The sequence below is a fragment of the Syngnathus typhle genome, linkage group LG6 (assembly GCF_033458585.1).
Source record: "Syngnathus typhle isolate RoL2023-S1 ecotype Sweden linkage group LG6, RoL_Styp_1.0, whole genome shotgun sequence".
Classification (NCBI taxonomy): domain Eukaryota; kingdom Metazoa; phylum Chordata; class Actinopteri; order Syngnathiformes; family Syngnathidae; genus Syngnathus; species Syngnathus typhle.
The window spans coordinates 13,747,747-13,768,958 of NC_083743.1; the positions used below are offsets into that span (position 1 = coordinate 13,747,747).

General features: G+C 40.2%; 2 protein-coding genes across 2 annotated transcripts in view; one reads left to right on the top strand and one right to left on the bottom strand.

The window, feature by feature from the left end:
- The window catches only part of LOC133155109 (rho guanine nucleotide exchange factor 17-like), a 41,518-nt gene that overhangs the window by 13,803 nt on the left and 6,503 nt on the right, over positions 1 to 21,212 (bottom strand). The window contains exon 2 of the mRNA XM_061280128.1: positions 1,811 to 1,888. Within this exon, the coding sequence (XP_061136112.1) occupies positions 1,811 to 1,888 (78 nt within the window). The remainder of the gene's footprint in view (positions 1 to 1,810; positions 1,889 to 21,212) is intronic.
- Positions 323 to 865, top strand: LOC133156225 (signal peptidase complex subunit 3-like). The gene has a single exon (XM_061282050.1). The coding sequence runs from the start codon at positions 323 to 325 to the stop codon at positions 863 to 865; it is 543 nt and encodes a 180-aa protein (XP_061138034.1).

Below are 21,212 nucleotides of genomic sequence, written 5' to 3' on the forward strand. Positions count from 1 at the left end.
GACACAAACGTGCAAAATAACTAAATAAATACAATGCTGGTGAAATGTCTTTGCTCGAAAGCTTCAAACGTCACTTCCGTGTTTGGCGAACCTACAGCCAATCCGCAACGCGCTCCGAGCACCGAGGTGTCATAGAGGAAATGGAATTTCGGTTTCTTTGTGTGTCTTGACATATAAAGGGATTGACAATAAAGCTGACTTTGACTTTGACTTGAAAGCCACTTCCGATACCGAGCAAAGCGGTGTCATATGAGAGAGGCTGGCATAGCATACGGATGCACTTGCCTCATTTTGACTGGTGCCGATCTTCACCTTCGAAGCCATGAACTCTTTTTGTTCCAGAGCCAACAAATGTTTAGACTTCTTGACCAACGTCATGCTGACCTTAGCCTTCGGCTGTTATATCACCACCGTGTTGATCGACACAAGCGTTCCTGTGGACATCCGTGTCACCAAAGTCATGCTGAGAAAAGTCCACAGCGTGACCAGATTCGGGGAGCCCTGTGATATGGTTTACATCACCTTTGACCTTTCGGCCAATTTTCAGCCGGCATTCAACTGGAATGTCCTACAGCTCTATATCTTTGTGTTTGCTGAGTACGCGACACCGAAAAATGCTTTGAACCAGGTGATGCTTTGGGACAAGACTGTCTATCGAGGAAAAGACACGCTGTACCTCAGAGACCAAAAATCCAAATACTTCTTCTGCGATGACGGAAACGGACTGAGGGGCCACGAGAACATCACCCTGACGCTGTCATGGAACATCATTCCCGTCGCTGGAAGTCTGGCCATTGTACTCGGGGATGGATACACCAGTCTGCCCTTTCCCAAAACATATGAGACTCCCACCAGCTATTTGTGAGACACAAAGTTGAAGCTCGACGTTTACAGACCATTCTTGATTTGCGGGCTTTGTACAATCAACGTATGGCTGTGGAATAAAGGAGACTGCTGAAAGGAACATTTTGCACCCTATTGTGTATATTCTTTGCCAGTTTACAAAATCAAGGCTTCTTTGAGAGGGCTTTGCTTTGACATTGCACCTTTTTGTAGCTTGACGTTTACAGACCATTCTTGATTTGCGGGCTTTGTACAATCATAACGTATGGCTGTGGAATACAGGAGACTGCTGAAAGGAACATTTTGCACCCTCTTGTGTATATTCTTTGCTAGTTTACAACATCAACGGTCCTTGGAAACGTGCCATTGGCATGCGAAGCGGAATACGTACACTTACTTACGTTCAATTAAATGGACGTGTTCACATCCAGTCAACGCACAGAAGCTCAAACCACAGGCCGATAGATGAAATACATGAACCATTCTTTAGCCTCTTGTGTGAACTCAATGCCATTTATAAGTAAAAATGAAAGAAGTGTTCCCGGTAGTAATGGTAGAATTAGCCGGTTTATTGTATTACATTGCTTTGAGTACTGTTTTTTTCCATGTATAATGCGCACAATTTAACTAATTTATTGTCCTAAAATCTGGGGTGCGCATTATACATGGGTACAATTTTTTTTTAAATTTTTTTAAAATTTTTAATTTTTTTTATTTTTATTTCTTTATGAAGAAAATCATGGTACAACAATTTTTGAAGAAAATCTTGTCACGGATGGAGTGTGGAAAGGAGCAGGGCGACCAAGTGAGGTCTGATCATGCTGAGGTTAACAGATTAGGGCGAATGAGTGAAGATTACAAAACACTTTTGTTGCCTACATTTGTCATTTATGTCCTCGGTGATGTGCGTGACATAGTAAAAAAAAATAGGAAGCATAAAAAAGTAATTTGCAGTGTATAGAGGTACCTGAATCAGAGTGCGTAGTGACTCCACATATGATCTCTCTGTGTCCAATAGGGTCATCATCACATGCTTTCTCATGTCCTGTGATGAAAGCAGAAAATCAGACATTTTTTAATTGCGCCATCTCTTAACAGCATTTTATATATACTAAATATTGACAAGATAGAAGACTGATAAATAATACAACTATTATTAATTGATGCCCTTTTGTGTTCATGCTCCATCTACTCAAACGTCACTTAATGTTGATAAGAGAGCAGTAACATTCACATACGGCTGTGACAAATATTCAACGTTCATACTTTTCTTCAGAAACAAGGTGAGTTAAGGTCATGGGGTCGAATTGTGTGCATCTCAAGGGAAGCTTCCAAAATAATCACACAAGGCCCTCAAACACCACTTGGCTCTATAAATAACAGAAAAATAAATTTGTGCAGGAACTCTTTGTGTGTGTGTGCGTGTGTGTGTGTATATAATATCACTGAACAAGTGCATTTCCTGCTTTAGGTTATAAAGCCCTCGTGAAAGATGGCATGTCTGTGTTTCCTTGTAGTTTTGTCAATTTGCAGATGCACGCATGAGCACACGGACGGCGGCGAAATAATGCTAAGATTGCCACTTCCATTTCAGTAGCAACCAAGTAACCATAGTAACGCCGGCGAAGGTCTGACTCAGTGTATAGACACCTCTGGAGATTAATTCAGGAAGACCATTAAGAAAAGCAAGAAGGGATTTTGCCTTTGTATATAGACTGCATATCAAACCATATACTGTTGTCGCATTAAATCAGAATGCATTGGGGCAAAATTACATCACACAAAACAAGAAATAGACAAATGTGCTAACTATGAGGCTACTGTGTGCCCCTGCTCTCAACTTTCCTTTTGTTAAAAACAAAAAACAAAACAAAAAAAAGACTTTTTGATCCAGACCAGTTTTCATCAATGTATTTTAGCTGGGAGTGCTTGTGTCAAGAACAAATTAAAATGGGGGGAATTATTTCAAACCATCTTGTGCCCGTGCTTGTGTTTGATAATCACGAAGCATGTGAAAATGTGTCTGCGACTTTGCTAGTGACTGGAGTTGTGTCATCCTCGATTAGCATGCATGGATGAAAAGGTGACATTTTCCATTCTGTTCATATTCCATCAATAAGGATAGTTATCTTAAATTGAATGATGAACTTGAACTACGCTGATAAAGCTGCTGCTGAGTCAATTTTGTTCTCTTCCTCAGACACATTAACAGCAATGCTGACGGGCGGGATAGGGAGAAACAAGAATGGATGAGTAGATTCACCCATCACTAGTTTAGAACAGTAAAAGGAGAGCCTTCACCTGCATGAAGGAGAAATGTCACAACAACACAAGTGTGTGTGCCGTTGTAAGCTCATGAAAAATTACAGTGAAGCAAGTCCTTCCTCTATAATGTAGATTGAAACCGCATGTTAAACATCATAAGAGGGATGACAACATAGACCAGAGCCAGAGCAAAGACAGCCAAGAGTTCATGCATCATGTCTCCTGTGGCTCCACTTGACATATTTTATGGCGTTTTCATACAGCCAAGGTCGTAATGTTTACTTGAATGTGTGATGTCATGTTATGACTATGTGCTTGTCCGTTCATATTTTTGTACCCATCCCCATTCTATATTTATGTTTATTTTTTTTATGCTGAAGTTTTGCGTTGCTTTGCTGAGTTAAAAAAAAATCTAAAAAGGAAGACCATTTAGAATCCATTTTAACTCAACCCAATGAATGGCATTGACAAGTCGCTAAGGGGATGGGAGTCTAATGCTGCTCCAGTAAAAATTCCAAACTTGAAAACAACTTATCTGATACAAAACCACCATATTCTGTGTGTTTTGACAATGTCAAAAAGCTCTAAAATGTCTGACAGTGAATCAATGAAATAGATTGCAGGAACCAACTGAATGACTGGCTGAGTCTTATATCCTGTGTGTATCGAAAATGTCAAAATGCTCTAAAATGTCTGACAGTGAATCAATTAGATAGATTGTGGTAAAGCAACTGAATGACTGGCTGAGTCTTTGTCGCATTGTCTTCACCTCAGCTATACTTGTTGTAGCAAGTTTTTACCTCACATATACTTGAAGTAATCTCTAATCTAAAACCGTAAATAGGACAGAAACTGGATAATTCGAAGTCCACTCTATTTTTTTAGAGACCAGTTCCTGCAATTAATTGTTTCTTTACTTAATTGTTTGTATTTTTAGATAATAGTTAAGACCACAGGTGGCAAACTCGAGGCCCGGGGCCAGATACGGCCCGCCACATCATTTTATGTGGCCCGCGAGGACAAATTGTGCATCAAATTCGTGTGTCAATACTAGAATTGCAAATTGCCTTCACTTTTAATAATATATTTTTTGTTCAATATTTGACCAGTTTTTACTCATCTGATTTGAAAATTAGTTATTTGTCAGTTTGTTTTGTAGCTTTTACTGTATATAATATGAGGTGCTCATACATTTATTTGGGTTGACGGTCATAATGGCCCTCCAAAAGAAGCTATGACTACAATGCGGCCCGCAAAAAAAAAAAGAAAAAGAGTTTGACACCCCTGGTTAAGACTATTCTATCTTGTGTTGTTTTGGTAAGGTTCTGATGAGAAGATAAAAAAAAAAAAAAAAGAATACAACAGTACACTTATATAGGTAATTCATAATACGGTGTAAGTTAGTATTAATGTCCATTAAGGCAAGTTTTCAGTTTTGCAGTCGGATGTGAGTTGGCTAGTTCCAGAGGCGTAGCCAGGAATTTTTCCAGTAGGGGCGCACGCCCACAGGAAAAAAAATCGAACATCACCAACGCCGTTCGCTGATCGCTAAAACAACATCCGGGTCCGGGAGGCAAACGGTGAATGGATAACATCGCGCACATAGAATAGCGCAAGCACATTGGCGCAAGACCGAAAGAAAAAAACGGCATGAAAATGAAGAATCGAAAAAGCTCGATTTTTTACAACCGGGGCGCAGGGAGTCCTGACCGGGGCGCCGCCCCGGCTCGCCCCGGCTTGGCTACGCCTCTGGCTAGTTCAGTAACACAGTTCAACCTGATCAACACATCACCTTAGTGATCAAACCCTTCCTGCCACAGTCCACCCCCGTTCCCTTGTTGACTGCATCATATAGCAACAGCCTGACTGATGCAGCAACAGGCTGCCCTTTCACCCAAACTAATTACATAGCCATAAACCATTCTCTGCTTTTATTCCTCGATAAATGTGCTACTAACAAAAGCATGCCACCCTCGTGTTATGTAATCGTACACAAAAAGCATGTGGGTGTCTTCTTACTCACTAATTGACGTTTGCACACTAGAGGCTGCTGTGACCTAGACTCTTGTGATCGACAGCTACACACAATTGATCGAATACCTCATTTGTATTGTCACTTGTCACTTCCAAAGTGTCACCTAGCTCCCCACATTTGTGTGTATAAGAGTGATTATTATTGTATATTCAATAGGTGTGATTGAAGCCAAAATGCCAAAAGGAGCATACCATGGATGGGATTTTAATTAATTCATTTGAAAATGTGATCTACAAATTACATTCGCAATATTAAGAGCTAATGTCATTAACTAGTCTCATTGTACAGTGAGGAACTATAAAGAATATGATTTTAAAAAATCACAGTGCTACTCTAAAAAAAGAAAATCAATGATGTGTTTCTTACAATAACTACTTTCTACCCGAAATAATGATTAATTATTCGATGAATGCTTTGCGAGCAGATCTGCTTGTGACCACAGCATGGTAATCTAAATGTGTGGAAGATTTACACAGTATGTACATACATATATGAAGAAAAAAAAATCATCCGTTACTATTTCTCTGCCCTCAACAAGATTAACTTGAGTCCTTCACACATGCAGTATGTGGATTAACAGGCTGAGTGTTGAGATTAGCAGAGGTTGTATTATGTCAATAAAAGAGTGCCTATACATATTGAAATAACATAAGAGGCTCTCTCGCAAGCAAATTCTTTAAAGTTATCATATGATAAAATAATGCACGACGGATGCTGTGACTAAAACAATTAGTCAGTGAATGTGTTAGAGTGAAGGCAGTGCGGAGAAACGGATAAAAAGCGAGGAGTCAATGTGAGCGTATTATGTATTATTGTGATTCCCTTCAGCTCTAATTCCATTACAGCCTACAGGGAGAAGAAATAAACAACATCCCTCAGAGCAAGGGACACATAAAGAGGATAAAAAGAATAACGACAGACCAGCTTGATGGAGTTCAATAGGACAAGAAGAAAAGTGAGAGTGTACCTCTCCGTTAGAGCGGTGCCTTGCTGCACAATGTCCGTTCAAATTGGCATTATTGTTTCTGAAATGATCCAAAGCATCAGTTCTGTCCATGAGTTCCTCTCCTCCAGCATCCCTCTCTCCTCCGCCTCCCTCATCTACTAGATTCTCTTCGTTCATTTCCTCCAGTGCGATGCCGAACTGGGCTAGGGTTCGAACCATCTGCAGCATGCGAAGCGATGCGTCCGGCTCAGTCGCTTTGATGCAAAGAACAACTTGAGATCACCTTTTTATCTGCTTTTCACTCGCATCATCTGATTCTTCACCTCCTAAAATCAGCTGGTATTATCCCAACATTACCCACAACAAACACTCCAAAAAAAATCAGTCCTTTGTAAAAATCTTCCAGTCTTGAGTGTGAGTCAAAGTGAGCACCTCGTCACACTGTGACTGCACACTGCACACTCTCAGTAAAGGCGACAAAGTGCACTTCAGCAAGCATGCGTGCTCATCTTCTACTGCATGGGTGATGTAAGCAAGAGATGAGCACAGGTTGATGATGCGTGTGCGTGTGTCAGAGCCGTCCCCCTTGGGTGTGTATAATGAGAGACGCAAGCAGTGAGCACCCAGCTCTGCTCAGCTCAGCCAGACCGGACCAATCCACTCATAAATAATCGATGGAGGCGTGTGAGGAGCGGGAGGCTGGTCGGAGGTGTGCTCTCATCTGACATCACCTCAGCGTATAAAGATTGTTAGACCCATTTGCCTTAGTAGTAGGTGATTATTTCCAAAATGTTTCCCTGCTCCAACATACTTGATTAAAATGATCAGCTCAGTAGCAAGATTTGCGCAAGCCTGATAATGATCCACATTCCTTTTATTTTAGAAGCTAAGAGAGAGAGAGAGAGAGAGAGAGAGAGATTAAAAAGTAGAGCTGTAATCTGACCTTGATTATGTAAATGTTTGCACATGGGATATTTCAACTACAGTAATCCCTCGCTACTTCGCGTTTCGTTTATCCCGGTTTAACTACATTGCAGATTTTTTTTCCAAATTAAAAAAACATTTAAAAGTCAAAATAAAACTTCTAAATCGTGTCTCACCTTTAGGACAATGTAGTATTGCTCGAAATGTTCATTTACATTCCTTTAGAAGTCCGTTTTTGCGTGCTAGCACAATCGCAAATCACATTTCCGCTCACTCGTTAGCCTGCCCAGTAATTCTTGTTGGTGACCGTACTTCACGGATTTCACTTATCGCGGATGGTTTTTGGAACCAATTATCCACGATAAACGAGGGATTACTGTATTCCCACAAATGTTTAAAGGCTATTTATTATTTGAAAACTTATAGTTAGAGTCATGGCGACAATTACCGACATTACAATTAAAAATGCAGCCCTGAAAATAAGTCTCATTTAGAAAACCGTGAAATGTTTTTTGTCCTTAGAGGCGTCAGTAAATAAAACAAAGTCGCTTAGGGGGGCATTGGGGCTCTTGTTTCCAGCAGAGATCATACAGCAGTGGCAGGAAAGGACAATTAAAGGTCAAGCTTATGGCAGGAAATTGGCCTTTAATCCTTGTTGCCATTAAAAAAAAAAAGATGGTTTTGAAGCTCAAACATCAAATTTTATTCAGAACTCAGGAGTGATTTGTTATGGCAACAGCAAGGTTTTTTTCATTCAATGTTATTTACTATGGGAAATATGATCATTGCAGAAGAATATCACCCTTTACCGACACTAGGATCAATAACATGTACCCATGACAACGGCACTCACATCCTCCGCATTTCCTGTTTTTGCAGCATATGTGGTCGCTGGGTAGGGATGAGAAAATACAAGTGGTCAAGTTAGTGGTCAGATTTTTGGCCCCCGTTTATTTATGCCCTGTCTGAGTGAATTTGTATATTTTGTGATTTTTGTGTGAGGGTGCGTGTTGTGTGTGTGTGTGCTGAACTCACACAAGACTGTAAATACTTGCTATTTTCAATTCATTTAACATTTTGACTCCAAAAAAGTACTTTGTGCATATTGGCATAGCTCATGTTCTACAGTGTAGAATCTACACCTTCTAGCTAAAAACCATTCCATAATGATTTAAAATAATATTCCTATATTTTGATATTCTTACAAAATTCTTACAAAAATCTCAAAATGTGGCTTTAGTATGATATTAATTTAGACTTTTTGTACTGTCGATTTAGAAATACACAGGAAATAGCATACCAGGTAGCATATGTGTGATAGCTCATGTGGGCTGACTTTACAATCTTCTGAATATGAATTTCCTCCGCGCTCTATAGCAATATTTTTAAATAATTTAACACGTTGGCCCACCCACACGCTGGCTTAATCGGCGAAATGTTGCTTAACCACAGCCTATTTGCTGTGCATCATTGCCAACAATATACCACCTCTGCCATCCTATATTAGTCATGATTGAATCAAAGGAGATGAACATGGAGGTGGGTTAATGACACCTGTCAGCACATACACACAGCTTTAAAGGGTGACAGTTTTTTTTGTACCAGGGCAGGACATGAGTTAAAAGCGGTTCCAGAAATAGACAGTACTGTGTGTCCAGACAAAGGTTGTGTGTGTGTGTGTGTGTGTGCGTGTGTGTGTTTGTACGTGCCTGCCCAAATATATAAAACAACTCACGCACGCTAGCACACAACATCTTCCCAGGTATGTGATGAGAACTTTGTTTTGCTCTATTTCGGCAGTCATGCATTACCTGCTGCAGAGGCTAATATTTCACAAAGATACACACACACTCACACACACACGCACGCACGCACGCACACATATGGAAAAAGACATTAAATGAACCATTACAAAAATTGCTAAGCAATGTGACTTGAGGCGTGCAAGTGTTGCATATGTGTGTGTGTGTCACTGCTACGGTGAAATGATGATGACAGTTAATGCCACAACTAACAACCTGGGCGGTCTGACTAGAACAGTCAAATATCTTTTTCATTAAATCCTCTTAATCTTCAAAATAGATGTCAAACAGTGACCCCATCTTCTTGTTTGTTAGGTTTCTCAAAGTTTTAAACCATCTTGTGAATTTATACTACATTATGGTAATGTCCACAAGGGGGCAGCAGTTATAAAAAGAAAAGGCTTACGTTATGCACATCGTTTATATGTCTCCATCCTTGTATCAGGGTCAAGTTGCAATCAAAACATTCAATATTGATTCCTTAATTTAGGTGCTGAATTAGAGCTGTTTGTCTAACGCAACAGTGTGGCCTTTAGAAATAAACTGGAAATAAACAACAAAGCTGTGGTTGTTAATGAAACTGTATCACAACAAGTGAGATTGAGAACAGACAGGTAACCAGATAGGCTCATGCACCCAAGGCTGGCTGGTGTGTGTACAGGCAAGAGATACGTACATGTGCAGTGAAAAGAGCCTTTGTCTTTGATAGGTTTGGACTCTGCACTGGCACACATATTGTAATCTACACAAGAGGACACACAATGGTTAGCTGAAGAAGAAGCGTCTTGAACGTGACCTACTAGTAAGATACATGGCACTATGCACAAAGAAAACTGCAGGCAGTTTCATATATATTTCATATGGAGCAAAGAAGAAGTACTTTGGCCAGTCTATCGCAGATGAATTTGAGCGAGAGGCGGGGTACGCTAAGGACTGGTCGCCATCTGCTAAATAGTCTCTGAGAAAATAATGTCTGATTGTACAAGTGATTTAAAATGTGACATCAAACAATGTTGGCTGAAGTGCAACAAACAGCTTGTTTGAAACTGTGAACGAACGTTTCTGTGTTTTTACAGGATGTTGCATACAAGTTTGAATTTTGACTTGTGTGACTTCAGTGTAGTACCACTAAGTTGTGCAACCAGATGTTGGTCAGGACTGGGGTCAATCGGGAAAGATCATGTAATTAAAACAAGAAGAGACAAAGAAGGACAATTAAAAACAAGAAGAGGCAAAGAAGGTCCCCATCTGAGCTGCGGTTATAGTTGTTTCCAGAGAAAAGTAAAAAAATACAACTGGCTCGTAAAGCAAATTTGAAGCTTCATTTTCCCACCACTAAGTCACAGCATGTTCCACTACATTGCCAATGCAAAAACTATTTTAAATCTGTAAGCAACAGTGCATCGTTCACAGTCCCCCATGCATAATTCAAGGGACACACCACGAGGAGCCTTTCATCCATTCTTCCAAATGAAGTCCTACTGCCAGCATGTAATCTGAAATCCCATCACTTCCTGCCCAGCAATGAATCCCACAATGCACTGGGCTCTAGAGATAGTCATCACAGATGAAGTCTCTAACCCCAATACCACTCCGGAAATACCTCCTCTGGGTCACTGTCTCTCCCACCCAGTATTTCCTTTCTAATTCTTCCTCCTTTTCTCTCTGTATGTCCATCTCCATGAATTTCTCAAATTACTAGCATGCCGCCAAAAAAAAGATTGAAACAATTTCCTTTCTAAGCTTTTCCTTCCTTAAGAAATAATGCAACTTTGAGGAGTTGTAAGGTAGAGAGCTTTGACTTCTCAAATGTGATGTACAATCACCAGTCACAATAAATAAAAATGGCACAATCTATAAAAATGTCAGTATGAAGCAATCCACAACTATACGTGCATTATACATCATGTTTTGTACTTTGTATGATATTACACTTTGGTGGGAAGTTGGAACTATAGTGACAACTATAACCTTTTTACTTTGTACTTTATTTCTCTCTTACCCTTAGTTGGCAACCCTTTTTTCCTCTTTTTTCTCTTTGTGCGCTTTACATTCCTGACCCCTCCTAAAGCCTTAAATCCATACATCTTCGTATGTGTGCATGTGTGTAGAGGTTTCCAACAATAAACATAGTATTGTCCTTTGGCTAAGCACACTCGTGAAAATATAGGGTAGTTACTTTTTTAATTTACCGGAATCTTGGGGTTGCTGCGATTAAGGTTTATGCTGCGATAACATTCCCGGCAGGCAGCCATGGCCTATGCCTCATTCACGGCATTCTTTGAATACATCTACTTTGAGAAAATCATTCACTTACGGTTACACAGTGTGAAGCTTAACAACTGGTTGGTTGCAGAGATATTACCATTAACAGGACAAAAGCATTGAGATGAATTAATTCTCCTTAATTCAGACTCATGCCATGACTTCAGGACAATTCTGTGCTTCCAAATTCCCAAAAGGTGCATGACTGCACCCATGTGCACAAATCAAAGCCCATGAAGGAATGCTTGGATGAACGTGATGTGGAAGAACTTGACTTGCTTAGACCTCAACCACATCACGCACTTTTGGGATGAACTAGGGCGGAGATGTCAAGACAGCACTCTCTGAATCTCAGGTCCAAAAGACATCTTTTGGAAGCCGGAAGATGTGAAAAGAGATGGGGACAGTTGAGCAGAAAAGAGAAGAAGTAGCTAGACAGTGAGTCCAAGTTCTGTTATTGGTCAGATAGATACTATGTAACACTGGTTGCCATGGAAACATGTGAATGGAGAAAAAAAAAGAGAGAGAGAGAGAGAAAGAGAGAGAAAGAGAGAGAAAGAGAGAAAGAGAGAGAAAGAGAGAGAAAGAGAGAGAAAGAGAGAGAAAGAGAGAGAAAGAGAGAGAAAGAGAGAGAAAGAGAGAGAAAGAGAGAGAAAGAGAGAGAAAGAGAGAGAAAGAGAGAGAAAGAGAGAGAAAGAGAGAAGAGAGAGAGAGAGAGAGAGAGAGAGAGAGAGAGAGACGTGATGACATTTAGAGAGCAGTGTTATATCGTTCAACTTCATTCAAATGGAGTTGTGTCATGAATATCCAATAACAAGTTACAAAATAGAAATCCAAATGGATGACTGATCAATGGGTTCCAATTTTAAGACACATGTGACCAAGATAGGACGTAGGGGTATTATTTTGGGTGCAGAATGATGCTAAGAAGTAGATTTTTTGCACAGACTACTTATTGTAGCAACTGGTAAATTGGTTGTACTACAGTATATATCGAGATGTATGTGACCTTGTGATGATAATATTATACTCTGTATAGCAATTTTAGACAGTGTTTAAATAACTGATATTTTTAACCCCTGTACACTACGCAATAACTAAGTCACTTCAAAATCAATCAATCAATCAATCATGATTGATTGATCAGTGATTGCAGCCGAGAACAAAGTGCTGCCCTCATATTTGCCTCAGTTGCTTTTAGATCCAATTTACTGAATATGAATTATGCCCATCCCACTGTGTTAGATGTGTGGTATCATGGGGCTGGCCTAGTGAGCGGCAACAAGAGATGGAGTCCATCAGTCTACACGTGAGCTCTGGGTGAATTGGCGGGCTTACTGCGACTGGTCTCATTTTGCTTTTTTAGGTTTGACTGTCCTGTTCAACTAAGAGCTGCAAGTGCTCCTTGCTCACGTTTGATGGCATTACTGTATCTTAATTGCGCTATTTTTTTTTATTTTTTTCTCAGAAACATCTATCATTGCTACATGAAAACAAAGGAGGAGCTCTGTTCCTGTATCTAACCCAAATTCTTACCTCAGTTGGAGTCTACCACTACTATACAGAAGTGAAGCCATTACTACAGTCAATCGTCAATCCATATGAACACGTTTAGCCAGAAAAACACAAACTGAACAACAGTAAGTAGCAAAGTGTGAAATGTCGGTCCCATTATAAAACAATAGTTCCCTTGTACTTTCTTAACATCTGAAAAGATAAACTTGATAGGAACACATTCTAAAGTCAACACTTGTCTTTCAAAATGAGCATTTGTGAGCATTGTGCAATGCAAACACTGATGAAGCAAACAGAGGAGGACCTCACTTTACTTTTTCATTACCTCCCAAGAATACAAGCACGCACACACGCATTCTCTCTCGCACTGATCCCGGATCCTCCGAGGATCCATTTATAACTGCTCACATGAGACACTCACATTCCACGACATATACTTGCACACACACAGCGAGGGCGCCACGGGGGGTGCTTTTCTTCATCCTACAAACATTAACAAGTGCACTGTCAAAATATCCACTCACAGTGTCACAGCGGACTTTGTGACTGGTCGTAAACACAATACACCATCGAGCCAAATATTTGCCATTTAGACATATCAAACTAAATAAATGTGAGAGCCGCTAAGTCATTTTGGAATAAACACAACTATAATTCAACTGTTAATTAAGAGGGTTACAGAACAGCAGCAACTCTCGACGTTGGACACTTTTCAGGTCAAAAAAATGTATTGGGGTCATATTGAGTAATTAATATGAATAAATGGAAAATTGTAGAATGTCAGATTTGCATTGCAACATTGTGCAGTATAATTTTGTCAACTGGGGTTTATTTATTCGAAGTATTGGAGTAAGGGTGAACTTACACTTCAATATTGGCTTAGCAATACATGAGTGTAGCAAAATTAAAATAACTATATGTATAAAAAGTCCAAGTCCATTTATTTAATAATCATTCATCCTTATGGAATGTTTCCAACTGATTATTTTAATCATTTTCCTGTGGAAGGTTTCTGGAAAGTTTCAAGAAATTTATAGGAACCTTTCCACCCCTTGTTCAGTATTGTTGGTTTCCCACAAGAAGCTCATGTTGCCAAACACTGACATCAGCTGCAACGGTGCACAACACGGCGGTTAATAAAAAGCAAGCCAAAACCACTGATAACTTTTTTAAAAAAAAAAAAAGTCAAAATATGTGGTGTCGTTAAGGTTGCTGTGCAAAAACATTTGGAAATAAAACACACAACCTATCACGAGATACTAGCCAAATCATGAGGAAATGAGAAAAAGCTCCACTGTGCTTTTAGTTTAGATTAAAGCGGTTTTATTTATAATATAGCTATGTGAGCAGTGTGACCTAATACGTTGTATTTAAACAGGGCAGCAAAAGGACGTTTAGTTAAAGTGTACCCCTTAGCAACGCCAGGGATGAAAAAAAACCTTTGTGCTGGGATATTTCTCCAAAAAGAGGCGGTGCGTACTCCATACTGACCGTTTGGCCTTACAAGTGATTAGAAAGTGGGTTTTTTTGGGGGGTTAGAACAGCATAATAAGACAGTTGACTCAAATGGAAAATGACTAAAGAAGAAAGAGATGCCAAAGAACTTTAGGAGAGCAAAATAAGTGGATAAAAGTATGAGAGGAGACCCCCCCTTTGTTTAAACCATGCACTCACTCTCTCCTTATATGGCAGTACTGCATGTGTGTGCGTTATGTGTGGATGCGCGTGTGGCTGTGGGCTCAGTCCCAGTGTTGCTTAAAGAGGGAGTGATTAGATCCGAGAATGCACGCTCACTAAACTCCTACCAAAGTCTCTTACTTCATGAAACCAATTTAGCGCTTTCGATAATACTCCTGAATTACCGGAAAACTCATTATTGAGGAAGCTATTTTTAGGCCCCAGAAATTTTACACTCCACCCAATATAATGATGAATATTTTGGGCTGCAAGACATTAAAAAAAGGTCTAGTAAATATTGGCAAGGATGAAAAGAGTTGATGAGAGGTGAAGATTATGGATAATCTTTTTTGGGACGTTGACTTGTTCAAAAGAATCATAACGCCTCTGAATGGATGTAATCATCCAAAAATCTTTTCCTCTTCATTTCCCATAATTCTCTTCCTTTTGGCTGTTGTGTGCTTCCAGAATGTTCTGGCTTACAACCAAATAACTGGAATGCAGGATTCCACATCCACTGGCACACACACACAGCCAGAAAAATAGTAATAAAGAATTACTTCTTTTTTTCCGTATCTATTAAAAGGTTCACTTGCTTAACATTTAATTGTAATTGTGTTTCATGTGTTCTCCTTGAGGACAACATTCGGGCCAGCTAAATTGACAGATCACTGTACTAAAAACTGAGGACGCCACACTGTACCTGGTCTTGCCTGCTTTTGGGAAAGAGGCGTGGCCGTCCAGATCAGTAACAGCATCTCCCGGTACAAAAAACATCCCCCGATCCCTTATCTTGTCATTTTCATTACCCTGCCACATCCACATGGAAGGACAAGTTTGTTTTTCTGGAGAAGGCAACATTCCCAGGCCACTTCTATTCCTCTTCCTATTAATAGAGCTTGTGTAACACACACACACGCACGCACGCACACACAAACACGCACAAACAAATGCAGACAAAAAGTCAGAAGCAACTCTAAAGTCTTAACCTTTATGTTTAAAACAAATTTCAAAGTGTGGTAGAACAAAAATTAAGTAAGCCAAGTCTGCACTAGATTTCAGTGAATTCATCACTTGGGGCAAGACAAGTCGTATAGTCTTATAAAATTTTAGACAATCAACAAAATGTGCATTCCTCTTTGGTCCTTTACTTAACTTCCATCACTCATTCGAATCGCTCAGACAGTCTATAGTGAAGCACATGACAATTGTCCTCTTTGTTGGGAGAAAGTGAGAAGAGAGCAGACAGGCAGACTCCGTGTTGTTGTTTCCGCCAGAGACAGAAAAATAATGTTCTTTCAAAAATAAAAAAGGCAAATCGAGATTTGCCAGGATGTGTTTTGAATCTCAGTCAAGTCGAGTCTCGTGAGTTGCAGGTCAAAGTCAAGTCCAGTCTTTCATACGTTTTAAGCTAAGCATGTCACAAGTCCAAAAATTGCTGAATCAAATCTGACTTGAGTCAAGTCACATGACTCGAGTCCCCCACCGCCGGTTCCTAAAAGCACACAGGTGGTTGCCTCATGCAACACCAACGAAAGACAAAGATAGAGTATTGTCCGCTCCAGTTGAGCCTTAAGCCTGATTAATGTATTGTGCTTGGCTTTCCCATGTTGACCTTCTCTCACGCTGACCCGCAGCTCATGCGCTTCCTCGGTAGCTGCTTTCACACTCCAACTGGGATTTATTCGCTTGTGCTTTTCAGACAGAACCAGCCAAAGGACACCGCCATGTCCAAATTGTGCAGAATTGTCTGGCTGACCTTAGAAGCTATTTCAATTCATGGTTACGTCAACAAGACAGCTCTGATATTATGCCGGAAGCTGGCAGATTCCTTAACGGACTTCAACACATTTCATCCCACATCTGTGACTTACACAGACGTCCAGGGAAAAGTCAAGAAAGTGCCTGTTTTCAACTTCTTCGACAATTTACCATGAGCTAAGAATCTGCATGCCATTACATCATCAAACCTGTAATAAGATGTGCCCCAACAAGGCATTTTATTGTTATGAGCAGCCATGATTACCTGGCTAAATGCTTAGATAGTTTGCTCACAATCTTTTGCTACGGGGGCTGATTGTATTAAGGTCTGACCATGCTTTGCCAAGCACACGCAAGGACCCAGACACACACATGCGTGCGTACACGCGGTCCAGGGAGTCTTTTATCGCTGGAGGGCTGTTCACTCTTTCAATGAAATCCAGATGTGGGCTCGGGGAAGGATAAAAATAGAGAGAGGTGGGGGGACAAAGAAAGACAAAAAGAGCAGATGGGGTCAGAAGGAAAATAGGACATGAAGACAGAAAGCCAGACATGTTGAGAGACAAAAGTTAAGTGATGTAAGGTAGGCGATGAGCTCACAGACACGCTAATGGAGTGAACAGTTCTGGAAAGAATGCCAATTTATTTTGTTGTCCTTAACATCCTCTCCCTCGCCTTGCTCAAACAGAAACACTAGATGCTGTGATGTCATCACATTCCGACAGCCACATACACACACATGCACTTGCACGTGCACACAACCGCGGTTGTCACGGGTGACCAAACTAACACATTAAAGTGGTGGCATGTTTGGTGTCTAAAAATAAGCCTCACCCTTTTTCTTAAGAAAAATAGGCAACTATTTTCACTCTATGCATGTGTGTATGTGTGTGTGTGTGCCTCCCCTAAACCACTTCCTGCCCTACCCTCTCGATGAAGACAATTATGGCTCTTGCGAGGGATAGGAGGAGAAATGGCTCCTTAAAAGGCAGAATCTGTGCAGTTTTCTACTTCTGCGCTCATTTTTAGGAGCTATAGCCAATCTGGCATGTCGTACATATCCAAAAACAACCAAGTATTACGTTCAGAGCAATATTGAATCAATACTACTTTGGGTCATTGGAAAAACAACAGTGACAAACAGCTATAAGGATTAAAAACAAGTTAGATTTAAAGCAAGCACGCAATGACAAAAACACGTTTTCAATCAATCCTGGCCCTTGATTGGGAAAACTAAGGACCTCGATGAAAAAAATGACACCCTAGTAACGCTATATTGCTCAAGCAATACTTATGAAAGTAATATTAGCATTAGCTAAGGTTAACCCAACCCAAGAATAACTTACTATCCTAAAAAGCAAACATTAAAAGAAAAAAAAAATAAACATCCAAAGTTCATTCTTGGGCTGCTTAGTGAGCTAACGTCTCAAGAGATAAGCAAAAGTCTTTTGACATTTGTTCAAGTCTTGAGTGATGTCACACATAATTTGGGCCTAATTTCACCAAAGTTGTGGTCCAAAATAGCCCGATAAAAACTATGAAACAAACTTGTTTGAGATTCATTTTACAATTGGAAAAGAAAACAATTGGAAGGATATTTGCTTTTACTTCTCTTGAGGTTCTTCAGCCTCGGGTTTGAACTTCAATCTTACCACAGGCATGTTTTGATTCTGCTGCTTTTAATCTGACTGGATCGCTTAGCAACATTTGACATTGACATTCAGTTGAATGGCATCTCCTTAGGAACATAACACAAAAACCTGAATAATTTCCCCGCTCCTTGGACAATAACAGTTGAAAACCACACAATGCAAACGCCAGCTGGTAAATCAGATTTTCATCGAGGGAAAAAAGGTGGAGGCCTTGTTGAAAATAAGAAGGCCATTGAAGAGTGAAGAAGGACTACATTGTTTGAGCAAAGACTGACTCGATAACACACAAGCCCTCCCACATCACCCCGCAGCTGACATTGGGTGATGGGAGCTTTCTTTGGGACCATCAAACTATTTTTTCCTGGGGAAATCTACAGACAATATGCAGACACCATCATTAAATCAAGTCAAAAACATGTCACTTTTGTTTCACAAAAATATGCATCAGGAAGAACAGAAAAAGTTCAAGAGGAAAATAAGGCAATATGTAAATCACTTAAATGAATGTTAAAACAAAAATTGTTAACCACAGTTTCTCACCCTTTCAATCACACCCACACACGTAACCTCAGACAATTTTTTCTCTCTGTGAAGTTAAGGTCAGCATTCCTTCAAGCTGACTCACACTTCAATGAAGACTCATCCTGGGATCAAATCTTTTATCCAAGTAAGTAACAGTCAGAAAGATGAAACCTCCGCAAAGCCCACTGGAGACGTAAAATGAATGAAATGACTCCAAGTTTTACAAGGACTGCGCCAAGACGACACTAACAGGATAATCTCACGTGAATCGGAACTTTGACGTCTCCACGCTGTATCTCGCACACACACGCACACATACAAACACACCACCTGCCTGGGATGCTGCTTTAAGCTTTGCTGCTCTCCATTCACTTTCCTCCTCTCCCTGCGCTTTGATCCGCGATCCCAGCAGCCATTCCTGTACGGCACTGCGAGACTTCCAGCGTCTCCCGTTCCCATTTTCACGTACTATATTTCTCAACTGGCAGCTTGAGCATGATCCAAAGTGGCGCACTGATGCCATAGAAGTGAGGACAAGCGGGTGACAGGGGGAGTCGGAGGAAAGAATTAGGGAAGGAGGACGGCATATTTATTTCTAGTCATATTTGAACTGGATGACAAAAGACAAGAAATGGACAGAAGGGTGCAGTCAACCCACAGAGTGCGAGTGTGTGTGTGAGTGGATGCATGATGTTAACCACCCTACAATGATGCTACAGTTGGACTAATGAATGAATGACGTAGTCAACAAAATACGTTTACATAATATTATCATTAATCCTGCATATGAATTCAGCAAAAGCACAGAATCAACAACATTGTGTCTGGTAAGGGGGGTTCATTTAAAGCTATGTCAGTATAAACCCCCCAAAAATATTAAATATTACATAAATATAAGATAGATAGATTAGATAGATTAGATAGATTAGATAGATTAGATAGATTAGATAGATTAGATAGATTAGATAGATTAGATAGATTAGATAGATAGATAGATGAAAAATTGGATTGCATATAATTCACACAAACACACCTTTTATTATGTAGTGTATGCTAAAAAAACAGTATGTGCTGAGAAAGCAGCTGGAGAGCTGGAAAATGCTGTTTCAGAAGAGACTTTCCTCACATAGCGAAGCGCTCTGTAATTACACAGGGTGGATCCACACACTGAGCCAGTTAGTGCAAGACTGGCCAGAGGAAAGCTACTAGGACGGACACATGATGAGGGCATGCCAATATTATTCAAATGTTCAAAGGGCTGAACCTCCCCTGACTTTACGCTGGCAAGGCTTGAGTAAAAAGTCCAAATTCTTAGAAGGGGGCAGTCCTTAGAAGGGAAAGTTCATGAATGCATATTCCAACTGTCACCAACCAAAGGCCGTTCTCCCACGGACATTTTGCCTCGCTTTGAGAAACCACATTTAAATGCATGGCAGTAGGCTTTGCAGGTCACATGACCTCAAAAAATACTCACTAGAAGTCATGATGGACCTAACTACAAAAAATGACAGGTTGTATGAATCGCTGATATTTTTTATTTATTGCAACTGACAGTTCATCTGTATTTTGATCAGTAAGGTCCTAAGTGGGCTTCGATTCAACTCCATCAAAAAGATACACGCTTGCTTTTTCAGTAAAAAATAAAAGTAGGTTATCTCACTAGTTGGCTGCAATATAGCTAATAATATACCAACAAAAGAATGATCTGATTAGGAACAGACTGAAAAGCTCAGGGTCAAAAATCTAGAGAAATCATTGCATCCTGCCAACCCAAAGGAACATGCCATGACATCATCATTGAGAAAATATTTTTTAGGAAAATTTAGGGGGGAAAAAATGCACAGTGTGCATCTTCTCATCTGCTGGCTCCTTGGGAAAGTCGCCATCATCCCTTCGAGTTTGCCATTTCAAACAACCGAGTAAGTGCCATGTAACAATTTCACTGTCCGATGGAACAGTTATGATAGAATCCCACCCGACAATAAGTAGAAACCTGACACGGAAAAATCATGAATGACTTGTGTTGTCTGTATGATTTAGAACATTGCTGTTGGATCAGATTCCAGACGCTGGAATCGAATAAAAGCACATCAGACGGTAAGTGGGTGCTGTAGCTGTCCTGGTATGTAGCCTACTTGGTTTCGAAATACCATTGCCCAATTGTAAAGACATGGCATCGCTCCAATTCTCCATTTAACACGCATTCTTCATGATAAGTAAGAATGTGTATTCGTCTACTGTACATCCTCAAGAGTTGAAAATATTTATACACAAATCTACAAGAGAGATAGAAAGCCGAAAGTGGAGTGTGCCTTCCAACCAACGAGTTCACTAAAAATAGCAGCTAATACGCAATCCAACAAACAGACCAATGAAGTTGATCAATGTTGGTAAAACCTTTTCACTGTGACAACTTAAACTCAAACTTGTGGAGGGAGAGAAAAACATCAGCCAAGAGAGGAGGCATTTGCTTCATTCTGGGTGGTCTGATAAAACAGAAAGTCTATCCTGGACTCAAAGAAATAAACACACTAGCTTTAGAGCTTGATGTGGACCTCAGTTTCTTCTTCTCCTCATGACCTCACTCTTCATTAGTACCACAACCAGCATCACGTCATACGTGCTTTCAGATTACAAACTGTGGTTGGAATGAATGATGATGTCTACGATGTCCTTATTCCAATGCCACTGGAAGGACTGACAAGTTGACAACTAGTTTTAGGTTAGAAGTACACCATATTTTGTACTAAACCTTCTATCTGTCACAGTGGTCATTAGGATATTCCTTTTGACCAGACCCTGTTGCTGTGGATCAGTAGAGATGTGTGTAATTATGTGTAATCACGCTTCATTGCCTCACCCCCTCCTCTCATTCTCTTCTGTCATGGTTTCATTCTTCAGCAATCTGTCAGTTTGAATCTCCATTCTTTTAGCCAGATTTTTTTTTTTCCTTTGACGCCTCCCCTTGTCCCCAGCTCTCTACCTGATATTTTGGCTTGGTTTGC

Bases quoted from the DNA above. Each gene is read 5' to 3' on its own strand.
- LOC133156225 (XM_061282050.1), top strand. From the start codon at position 323: ATGAACTCTTTTTGTTCCAGAGCCAACAAATGTTTAGACTTCTTGACC.